We start from the raw sequence: 12,202 nt of genomic DNA, 5'->3' as shown, positions 1-12,202 counted from the left end.
AGTTTTTGATTAGGACAGCTGAGTTGAGTGGGCTATCAGACTGAATGCACAGATTCCAATGCAAAAGTCATTTTTTTCCGTTACTTCTTGTATCTTACAATGTGCTGTTATCGGAAGTCACAATCATATTCTACACTAGTTTGGTTTCAAAGATAGCAAAATGTGTCAATCTAGGAAGTGTTTTAGAAATAACAGTATCTTTTTCTCTGCAAGTGGGATTTGTCAAGCACAGGAGGTGTCAGCTACAAAGTAAGGGCCTTTCTGAATGAAAGAAAAACTGAATCCCAAGTCCTCCTCACTTATACTGGTGTATTTCCATCATTCCAGTGCAAACCTTCAAAGTTAACCTAAACTATTACCAGAAGTTTACCCATGGACATCAGTTCTAGATTTTATAGTTCTTAAAAACAAATGCCTTCAAAAATTAAAACGGAAATGGCAAATTGGAAACAAAACAGGAGGTACCGGGAATACTCTTCAGAGAATGAAGTGGAGAAAATAGATGTAGATTTTTCATCAACGTTCTGAAAAGTTAACTTGGTCTGTTTGGTCCACAGTTGCTCCAAGACAATCTGCTTGGTGGCTCCAGCATTTTGTTTTGGTTTCATCATTTTATGTCCAAAAGCTAACGTAAATCCCCACATCAAGAATTGCCATTTCTTACCCTACTCTCCCACTGTAGCAGATTTTGTGATTGGTACTAGTTTACGAACTCTGCCCCAATAACCAACCATCGCCAACTTTTTCAATATAAAATCAAATTTGCATTAGATGCCATTAAACTTGTGAAGATCACCTTGCCTCACCTGATAAAAAATGTGAAAATTTCTTTCCGAAGGAGCTTGATAGGCAACTCGTGTTTTCTCCAATAGGTAAGTCTGAACAGAGGCTCCCAGCAGCTGCTGCGATCTGGAAAATAAAGCACTGATTGTCTGGAAAGGAGGACAAAATCAAGAAGATTCTGGTTTCGCAAGAGGGGATTAAAATAAGCAGCACCTGGAACAAAAGCAAAAAACTACCGATCCTGGAATTACGAAGAAGTTATGAAAGGTCATCGATCTGAAACATAGGGGTGAATTTTCCCGTTCTGCCTGCCACGGAAATTGTACAGTAAGAAGTCTCACAACACCAGGTTAAAGTCCAACAGGTTTAACCTGTTGGACTTTAACCTGGTGTTGTGAGACTTCTTACTGTGCTTACCCCAGTCCAACGCCGGCATCTCCACATCACGGAAATTGTAGCCAGCAAGGGGCGGACCATGAAAAGGTCTGTTGACCTCGGGCGGGATTTTCTGGTTTCGGGGTGAGCACGGCCAGAAAACTCCGCCCACTAACTTTACTGCTCTCTCCACAGATGCTTCCTGAACTGAGTACTTGCAGTACCTAGTCCAAAGATGTATAGGTTAGGTTGATTGGCTATGCTAAAATATGGGCGGCACGGTAGCACAGTGGTTAGCACTGCTGCTTCACAGCTCCAGGGACCTAGGTTCGATTCCCGGCTTGGGTCACTATCTGTGTGGAGTTTGCACATTCTCCCCGTGTCTGCGTGGGTTTCCTCCAGGTGCTCCGGTTTCCTCCCACAGTCCAAAGATGTGCAGGTTAGGTTGATTGGCCATGATAAAATTGCTCCTTAGTGTCCTGAGATGTGTAGGTTAGAGGGATTAGCGGGTAAATATGTAGGGATATGGGGGTAGGTCCTGGGTGGGATTGTGGTTGGTGCAGACTCAATAGGCCAAATGGCCTCTTTCTGCACTGTAGGGTTTCTATGATTTCTACCAAGAACAAATTGGTAAGCAGTTTTGTAACCTGAATAGGTGCAGAAATTTCAGAACCTACTTTGCCTAAGTAATCGTTCTTTACACACAAAATTCAAAAGAGATAGTGTTATTTTTCCATAAAGGACATCATGACCAAGATCATTCCTGTCTTCACTTTATTCCTACACTTTCAGGAAGGTCTGTTGATGCGAAATGACCTATTGGCGCTTTCAGGCAATATCAGTCCAACCTAATAGATCAGAGAATTCAACACAGATAAGGATCAAACTGTGGACCTTCTTGACCAGTATGGATCACACATCAGGAAGACTATATTGACCTATGAGGGAGTGCATTACTCTTCAACTCCAAGAGTTCTCGGCCTTTTGGCTAAGATCAAGTTTAGTTATGCGGATGCTGCACTTGGTTGAGGTCATTGGGTTACATTTAAGCTTCATTTTCATATGAAGCGATTTTTTAAAAGCGGCATCTCGGCCTTTTGGCTAAGATGCAAATGAGATCAAGCCTTGGAGGCGGGGATGTCCGCCTACTCCAATCAGCTTGGCTCATGTAGATCAGGCCCAAGATAGGGTAAAGGGTTGCATACCCTGTCTTGTCAGCTTGGATCGGAAATGTCTCAACTTGTTGAGACTCTGAATTGGACTTGATTTGATTGAATTGGAAAAGTATTAAAAAAAGAGTTAAGTTACAAGGAGAGGTTGCACAAACTAGAGTGTATTCCCTGAGACTCAGAAGGTTAATGGTTGAGTTGATCAAAGTTGCCAAGATAGTAAAGGGAACAGATAGTGTAGATTGAGAAAAACTTACTTTTACTGGTTGCAGGTGAGTGGACATAAGCTAAAAATTAAGGACAGTGAAATTAGGAAATACTTCTACACACAAAAAGTGGTAGAACCTTAGAGCTCTCTTCCACAAAAAGCAACTTGATTCAAATTTGCAACTGAGACTGAGTTATTGTTGGCCAAAGCTTTTAAGGACTATGAGACAAGGATGGGTACATGGAATTAAGTTGCAGATCAGCCTGCTCAGTGAACAATGGGACAAACTCAACAAGGAGTGAAATGGCCTAATATTCCTATCATCTACTAACACAACACGTGTCATTAAAATGACATTCCATACATCTGTATTATAACCATGAACCAATAAAACATAAAAATGGGCTTATGCAATGAAAATGATTTTGAAGAATTTAAGAGCAGATTGAATAAATGCATCCACACAGCTGATCTGTAAAACTACCTGTTTAACTGCAATTGGATGTATTTTCCAAATCGACTACTGTTGTGATTCCGTAGTGTACATGCATTTCCTGTGAAACAGTAAATCAGGTTGATAATCAATTACTTCTTCATTTAAGCTCCCCTCAGTAAGTTTTAATTTCATGCACAAGATCAGTTCAACAAAAAAGGAATGGAGCAAGCCTTTTTTTAAAAACACTGAATACAAGTTGAATTGAAAATATCCAGGATTACACAGATTTAGCATCTTCATTTGACCATCTGTGCCTCAAAAACCATTTACTTCAGCAGATCAGACCATTTACTAAACATCCACCATCCAAAATGCTGGCGGTCCAAAGTCTGGTCATAGTTAACACCAAGGTGGCTGGAACCAATTTATGGAACCTTTTCTTATATCCCAACTAAAATGACATGATAACTCCTGATGCTAGCCAGCCAGCGACGTCCGTGTCCCACGAATGAATAAAAATAAATCATGGTTTTAAATCTTCTACAAACCTTTCACACGCTTTTTTTTTCAATCTTATTTTTGTTTAATTGTCCCTGCCAATTACTGTGCAGTGGTTTATATTTGCAAGTAAGCAGCATTTCATCCATACAATAACAGCCTCCAAGAAACACATTGCCACTACTTTCATTGGCTTTAACTCCATGGCCTGAATTTTACACTCCCTTGTTGGTGGGTTTTTAAAATTCATTCATGGGATATTACCCATCCCTAATTGTCCTTTCAAAGGTGGTGGTGAGCTGTCTTCTTGAACCACTGCAGTCCATGTGGTGTAGGTACACGCACAGTGCTGTTAGGGAGGAAGTTCCTGGAATGGTGAAGAAACAACAATATATTTCCAAGTCAGGATAGTGTGTAACTTGGAGGGAATCTTGCAGTTGGTGGTGTTCCCTTGTGTCTACCGCCCTCGTCTTTCTAGATGATAGTGGTTGTGGGTTTGGAAGGCGCTGTCTAATGATCCTTGGTGAGTTTCTGCAGTGTAGATGGTACACACAGCTGCCACTGTGCATCAGTGGTGAAAGGAGCCAATAATTGTGGATGGGATGCCAATCAAGTGGGCTGCTTTATCCTGGATGACGTTAAGCTTTTTGAGCATTGTTGGAGCTGCACTCATTCAGGCAAGTGGACAGTATTCCATCGCACTTCTTTCTTGTGCCTTGTAGATAGTGGACAGGCTTTGGGGAGTCAGGAAGTGAGTTACTCGCTGCAGGATTCCTAGCCTCTTTCCTCATGTTTATGTCCTGCCTCTTCTTCCTACCTCAACCACCCACAATTCTTTCTGTGACACATCATTACTGTACTTGACCACAAGAGTGAGCATGCAGCCTGTTCTAATATTTAAGCCAGTGATGTTCTGCAGTAGGCCACTAGGTGGTGCAGAATGGTTAATAGGATTTGTTGACAATTTTTAAAAATATATTAGTTCCATTAGAGAACTTGTTCATCTCAAACAGGTTGGCTGAAATGATAACTCACCATAGTACAAATTGTGAACACAAATTTGTGGTCTTGGCACATACATTGGTAAACGTACAGGACACGCTATCTCAATCCCATTTTCAACTAGACTGTTTACTTTCTAATTCTCTTCATATCATACACTTCGTCTGATTATTGATGAGGGAAGTTTTCCAATAACTAAAAACTGTAGTTTTTGATCAATTGAAAACATACTTGCACTGGATGAGTTAGCATCAATTAAAATAATAAACAACACAAAAATACAATCTAAGTGAATTCCAATAGTGATTCCCAATTTTTTCACTGATAATGTGCTGTAAGTTTGACTTGGTCATATAATATTTATGATAAAGGCAAGTAATATTTTGTTTATTTTTAGGAATGTGAATACTTAAGGTTGTATTTCAGTTGTTGCCAACTGAATTCTGAATATGGGAAATGCCATGGATGTTTCTCTGTCCAATTTTATGAAGGAGGGTGAAAGCAGCAATGGGAGGGAGCATGGATTATCTTACATCAGAGGGGGAACAGTTCACACTCATCCTTACCCACGTGAGCTAGGCACATCTAACTTGCAGTGTCCAAGGATGCATTTGCAGACTCTTGTTTCACCTGGGATACAGTGACCGAGTTCTGCCACCTGCTAGGCACTGAGCTGCAACACTGACCACAAGGACTAATTTTGGGATCACTTCTACATTTCCACTGATTAGTAATTAGACCTAGATTCCAGAGTCCAATAAAAAGGAATATTTCATCCTGAGAGTCAATCAAAATATTTCACTAAATTCTCAAACATCCAATTTAATAAAAGTGTTTTTTTTTACCGAATGCCTCCATCACAGGATTGGAATCAAGTACTCTCTTTTCTATCCTTTCTACATTTTCTTGGCATTTAGCAGAAGTGGATGAGGCAGCAACTGTGGCAAAGTAGTTCATAAGGCACCGAGATGTCCAAGTCTGTAAAACGGAAAGGTCATCACTAGATGTGGTTACAAGTTAGAAATTGGTTTCTGTTGAGCGTTTTCATTATGGATCTTGAAAACATGACCAACCATAACAAGTCAATGTTTTGTTTGGTTGTGTCCTGGTCATTTTTCTGCCTTTAACAGAAAAACTGTGTGCACAAATCCTGGAATATTTAAAGTACTGAAATTCAATAAAATGACCAGAGATTTACCTTCAAAACACTATTGAAGAGTATAACAAAGTGTATTGGGCCTACTGTATCATGACTGTGCCTCTACTGAAGGAGGGATAGATCAATAAAGCCAGCTCAATGGCACCTTACTATATTCATCGTTTTTAATGTCCAGTTGCTTACAATTAGCAAAATCCATTTTCCAAAATCACATCCACACCTGATGTGTGGGGTAGGTTTGTTCATTACTGGATCTGATCACATTCTTCATGTTGAGTTCTTACCTTTCCAGCACCACTCTCCCCACTGACGATAAGTGACTGGTTAACTGGTTCAATGAGGCTCTGTACATTTCTGAAGGCATCCTCAGCCACTGTAAAGATGTGGGGTTTCAACTCCTAAAGAATAGAAAGACTTAATTTCTTGAAGTTTTTATTTGTATAAAAAGACACTATGGTAGTAAAAGCAGCAAAATACATTGAATTAATGTTATTAAACTGGTAAATTTAGGTGAGCACAATTGTGAACATGCAGTGGCTGCTAATAACTGTATTTTATAAAGTAATTGTGCACTTTAGCCAAGAGCAGGTTGCTGAAAGGCATGATGGTACGGGGACATACAGACAGAACCACATGCTTAGGAAACAATGAAACCTCAGAATGTGCAAGTTCTGTGGAGATCAAATTTAGTTTTCCGATCACATCATCACCATGGGACAAATTTTAATCTGTTATTCTTATATTCTCAAAACACATGGCCTGGGAACTAGAGGGATTTTTCTCAATTATTCAACTTTAAGAACAAGTTTAAATGGTTTGCGCAAAGTTGCAATCTGACCACAGCATACATTATATTGACTAAATGGTTAGAATAAATTGGACACAAATTAAATGTTAATATTTTGATCACTGAGGTTGCAGAATTTGTAATCAATGATGATTAATTCTTGTTTAATACACATTATATCATCACTCTATACTTGAGTTACCTGTGGTCGGGACGCAGTGTGGTATTCCTTCATAATGCCAGGGGAATACAAGTTAGGCACAGGTTGAAATGGGTTAAGTGCCACCAGCGTACAACCAGCATTGGTGTAAAACACATTGGTCGTATATCTTGCATGCAGACATTTTAAAACTGGGAGGCAGAAAAGAAAGATGTGAACTGTTGGGGAGAAATTCCTAGTAGGTTAGAGAAAATTTTAAACCATTAGGCATTTAAGACACTAACAGAACTACCAGCATTGAGTTAAATGACTCTAAATCAGACTTATAAGCTAACAAGGGAACAGTTTACACATGTGAATGCAATTAAGAGATTTAAACAAGTGATTGTGATTTAACTGCATATTTAGATATTTTAAATCTCTTAACTGTATTTTATAAAGTAATTGTGCACTTTAGCCAAGAGCAAGTTGCTGCAAGGCATGATAGTACGGGGACATACAGACAGAACCACATGCTTAGAAAACAACGAAACCTCAGAATGTGCAAGTTCTTATCTACAAGAGTTGCTAACAGCAGAGTTCTCAAGGCAGCTTTATAAATAGGATTAATTCACTGCCCAGATAAGACAATGCCTTCTCAGATGGGGATGTGCATTTGTCAGGTTTAGCCAGTGACGTGGTGAAAACTGGTGGGAATATTAACTTTGACCTTTGTAGCTCAGCGTCGTGGTTGCTGAGCAACAGAGGAAGTTGAGTCAGCAATAGGGGGAGGAAGCGTCTGAATTTTACGGACCAATGAAATCCCATTAGTGAAATGCAATTGACTAAAGTATGTGGCAGGTGTTATTAATGATTTGTGTGTATTGAAGATGATTGATTCAAAGTTAATGAAAGGTGGGAGAATTTGATAAGAGAAATGTATAATTGATCTATCCTAAGCTTTGTACGTCAGAGTTATTGGGAAGGTCAGGCTGCTAATCGCCGAGAGAAGCCTAGGACTTTTCAATAATCTCTCCATGTGATCGCTGGTTAAATAAAAGACACGTCTTTAAACTGGGACACTGGCTTTCACGAGTCTTTGTATTGGCTGAAGTTTCAGCGATACCTGGTCTCCGGGGAACCCCACTAGCATGAACTTATGCGGGTTCCTTTGTATCAAAATACTGCAAGATCTAATAAATTTTATGCTAGACACAGATGTGGCAATCAAATTTATTTGGATTATGATCCTGCATCTGTAAAGAATGTATACATTTAACATGACGTCCCTATAGTCATCCAACCCTCTTCAAGAATGTACTTTGGTTTCTTTAATTAGGATAATCACACCACTGCATTGTAACAAATTCTCAACTTTGAAGCTGGATAATGAACGCGTGGAGAAACATCACTTTGTCAGCACATTCTTCGAAAAGTAGTTCTGCTGAAGGGGCTCCAACCTTAAATACGCCAATCTTTTCTTAAGATAATGGAATTGCTAAGCATTTCTAGAAACATCTTCTTTCATATTGACAGTTTAACCTCACTGAATAATACGTGCATTGGGACTAAAGGGATCAAGGGATTTGGGGGGAGGGGAAGGCGAGATCAGGGTATTGAATTTGACGATCAGCCATGATCATAATGAATAGGTTGGAAGGTTCAGTGGGGGGAGGGGGCTCTCAGAGGGGGTTTGGGGTCAGCACCACAGTTACTCAGGAGTTAGAAGTGATTTTAGTTTGGGGATAAGGGGTAACCCTTTTAGGACTGAGGTGAGGAGAAATTTCTTCACCCAGAGAGTCGTGAATCTGTGGAATTCACTACCATAGAAAGTAGTTGAGGCCTAAAAGTTGCGTGATTTCAAGAAGAAATAAGATATAGCTCTTGGGGCTAAAGAGATCAAGGGATATGGGGGTGGAGGGGAGGCAGGGTCAGGATATTGAATTTGATGATCAGCCATGATTAATATGAATGGCAGAGCAGAATTGAAGGGCCGAATGGCCTACTCCCGCTTCTAGTTTCTATGTTTAATTCTTCTAACCTTTCCTGGGTAACTATTCTTGTGAGATGGTGGGAACCATCCAAAGTTTCCAATTTAAATTGGCATATCAGATGGTTCCAAGGGCAGGGTAATTGCAGCCATCAGCAGCCTGAACTTCCAGGGCAATTACCATGGGAGGGTTGGGGGAGTGGGAGATGAAGCCCCTGAGATCAGAAGTAATGAGCCATAGTCATACCAGAGGCACATTTAAACATCCAGGATTTTAAAAAATAATACCCCACAAAAATCAAGTCACTGTCCAATTAAATATATACCTGTGCTAGTTGTCACTGGGTTGACTTTAGTGAGGTCATCAAACTGGTGCAACTCATCTTCATTAATGAGAAAAGCTTTTACCTCCTCAAATGTATGATCCAATGTAGTGTGATCTGAAGTCTTCTGGGGCTTTATGAAGCCATTACTCTGAAAACAACCAGAAACATTTAAAAATGCATTTTTTCTCGAGTGTGAATCCACTTGCTTAATTTTTATTGCTAACATGTATTCATCTTAAGCGAGCAGTAAACAATGTATTGGTGCACTATTGCATTTGTTAAATTACCATCAAGTGTGTTGCATACAACTAAACCGTACCCAATATTTACTAAACTTCCTTTTCTTCTTTTTATGAAATATTGGTCAGTGGTACAGAATTGAAAATACACAGAAAATATCCAATTCTGTTTTTAAGTTTATAATAAATCTGGTAGAAAGAACTCCAGAAGAGTGGTCACTGTTTCTGTTCTTTACATACATATGGAGCTGGGGCACTGGGGTTGAGCTGTTAAGTGGAACACTGCTTTTCAGGTCTGGAATCTCAGTTGAAATCCTGCTTAGAACAAGAGGAGGAGGAGACTCCTCTCCATGCTGGCTATAAGAATCCAATGTGTGACTGCAACAATAAATTATCTCTCACCCTGGAAAATCTAAGCAGGTCTGGCAGCATCTGAAAGGAGGGAAAAGAGCAGACGTTTCGAGTTCAGATGATCCTTTGTCAAAGCTTTGTCATTTGGACTCGAAACGTCAGCTCTTTTCTCTCCTTACAGATGCTGCCAGACCTGCTGAGATTTTCCAGCATTTTCTCCTTTGGTTTCAGATTCCAGCATCCGCAGTAATTTGCTTTTATTAATAAATTGTCCCAATTGGCAATCTTTTTCAAAGATGAATGAAGTGAAAAATTGGAAGTGGCCACACTGGTATAGCAAGCGAGTGCTATACTGTACGAGTTGGAGCTGGGATACAATGAGGAGGGAGCGACAAGTAACCTTGAAGCATTTAATGTCGGTATCAGGTGCCTAGAATAAAAATGCTGCTTCTTTACAAGCACTGTAAAACGTCATGTTGAAGAAGACAAGGTCATATGCAATTATGGAATTCCCCGGATCAACTCCAACTCTGATGTTGAGTTAGCTGATCTCAGCCAGCGTGATACAGATGGAGAAGAAGTGAAATTGTTGAGCATTTCCAGTCCTGTATGACATCCTCCTGGAAAACCTATCTTTGTGAACAGAAGGTGAAGGAGGAGCAGAGTTAGCTGACAGATGGTTATTATGACCTACTGACACAATGTTGCAAGTCCACTCATTGACCAGGCTTGTGGGACAAACAATCGGTCACTTAAGTGACGTACAAGCATACCTGCTCTATAGAACAATAGCCCCATGAACTGATGCCCGTGGGAGTGTGGGAAGGTAGAAAATGCAGCAGAGAGAAATTAGAGCATTTTTAAATTGAAAGAAAATTAATCTAGCCTCACAATTTCATTAAAAAGTAGCCCCACAATTCCATTAAAAAATGTTAAGCAATGCTGTTTTTCTCCGCAAATTAAAAGAAAATACTACTGTTGCTTCAATGTCATACTTCAGTACAAGAATGCTTGAATACAGCAGTCATCACAGGAATAAAAAGAGCTTTCAGCCATATTGTTCTTGCATATCATCATCAGGTGTGACACAAAGATTCTCTAACCAACTAGAACAGTAAGACATCTCACAACACCAGATTAAAGTCCAACAGGTTTAGTTGGTAGCACGAGCTTTCAGAGCACTGCTCCTTCATCAGGTGAGTAAAGAGTTGGATTCACAAACAGGGCATATGTAGATACAGACACAATGATAAGATAATGGTTGGAATGCAGGTCTTAACAGGTAATCAAGTTTTACAGGTGCAGACAATGCGAGTGGAGAGAGGGTCAAGCACAGGTTAAAGAGGTATGAATTGTCTCAAGCCAGGACAGTTAGTAAGATTTTGCAAGCCCAGACCAAATGGTTACAGGTGGTGTGACATGAACCCAAGATCCTGGTTGAGGCCATCCTCATGTGTGCAGAACTTGGCAACTGGAACAGTACGCATTACCTCATTATTGCGACTATCAGCAGTCAGAGCTTTAGTTCAGTTCTTCTGAATAAATACCACAATTCTGTATCTGCCTCATGTGAGATATAGTGGTTTTAAATTAAGCATTGTAGGAAAACGAGTTAAAACAACAAAATTGGAAATTCATTAGTTCTCTCCAAATGCAACATCAGCGAGTACGTGGTCACCCACACAAGGAACTGAGTTTTCAGCACAAAGTAAGTGCACATTTACAGGTTAGCACTCTAGGTGCGAGTAGCAAGTGTGATCCTTTCCAACGCAGCCTGCCTAATGCATATCAGGAATTATTTTCACATCAAAAAAATGTTGACCTGCATCAATGGAGGACGTTGCAAATTAATTTGAAACATTTATACAATGGCTGTATTTAATGTGCACACACTGCAAACCCCTCAGGGCAAGGCTGTTCTGGTGTCTTATTAAAAGCAGTGAAGTTGTTTGAAACTTAATTCCTCTCTCTCTCTCTTGGCCTTTCAACTACTTGCTGAAGGTGATGATTCTCCCCACCCTCACTTCCTAAAATCAAATTCCTTAAACCCAAGTGGGACAGCTTTGGCCCAGTGGATTCAAGCTACACTCCAGAGACTTGAGCACAAAATCTGGACTGACACCCAAGCGACTGTCAGAGGTGCCACCTTTCAGTTGGGCGATTAAACAGAGGTCCTGCCTGGCCTTCCAGGTGAACGTATGATCCCATAATTCTGTTCAAAGAGCATGGACATTACTGCAGTATCCTGGCTAATATTCCTCAATCGATACCTACAAAACAATGAGCTGATGGCTTACTTCACGCCGGTTGTGGAAGCTTGCTGTGCACAAACTGACTGCCATTTCCCTACAATAACTTCAATTTATGTAATGCCTGTAACATAAAATGCCCAAAGACTTTTCTCAGGAACATTAACAAACATGATACTGAGCCACATAAGAAAATAGTATATCAAGTGATCAAAAGCTTGGTCAAAGAGTTAAGTTTTAAGGGATATCTTAAACGAGGAAAGCGAAGTACAGACGCAGTACAGCAGTGACGATAAATAGTTTTAAAGTCTGAGAATACCTGCTTCTGCTGCTACTTCACTCTCCTCCCCCATTGCTCCTGACCTCCCACAGTCTCTTGTCCATCCCACAAGATTCTCCCATCACACAATCATCTTTGCTTTTTCTGCCATCACCCCATCAACTCTCCAAGCCAATTTCTTTCATGAACCCCCAACTTCCATTTTCAAGTT

At 40.1% G+C, this 12,202-nt stretch overlaps 1 protein-coding gene across 2 annotated transcripts in view; it reads right to left on the bottom strand.

The window, feature by feature from the left end:
• Positions 1–12,202, bottom strand: part of myo19 (myosin XIX) — a 47,541-nt gene that overhangs the window by 28,708 nt on the left and 6,631 nt on the right. For both annotated transcript variants that reach the window (XR_013499097.1, XM_078224974.1), the window contains exons 2-7: positions 8,873–9,020; positions 6,620–6,768; positions 5,915–6,028; positions 5,317–5,449; positions 3,020–3,089; positions 807–909 (exon numbers count right to left, since the gene is read on the bottom strand). Coding sequence is in view for 1 of the 2 variants with exons in the window: in XM_078224974.1 (XP_078081100.1) it covers positions 807–909; positions 3,020–3,089; positions 5,317–5,449; positions 5,915–6,028; positions 6,620–6,768; positions 8,873–9,020 (717 nt within the window). In the remaining variant the exon portion in view is untranslated. The remainder of the gene's footprint in view (positions 1–806; positions 910–3,019; positions 3,090–5,316; positions 5,450–5,914; positions 6,029–6,619; positions 6,769–8,872; positions 9,021–12,202) is intronic.

The sequence above is a fragment of the Mustelus asterias genome, chromosome 12, assembly GCF_964213995.1.
Source record: "Mustelus asterias chromosome 12, sMusAst1.hap1.1, whole genome shotgun sequence".
In the NCBI taxonomy this organism is placed as follows: domain Eukaryota; kingdom Metazoa; phylum Chordata; class Chondrichthyes; order Carcharhiniformes; family Triakidae; genus Mustelus; species Mustelus asterias.
The sequence above is the reverse complement of the archived record's forward strand: the minus strand, read 5'-3'. Positions and strand labels throughout refer to the sequence as shown.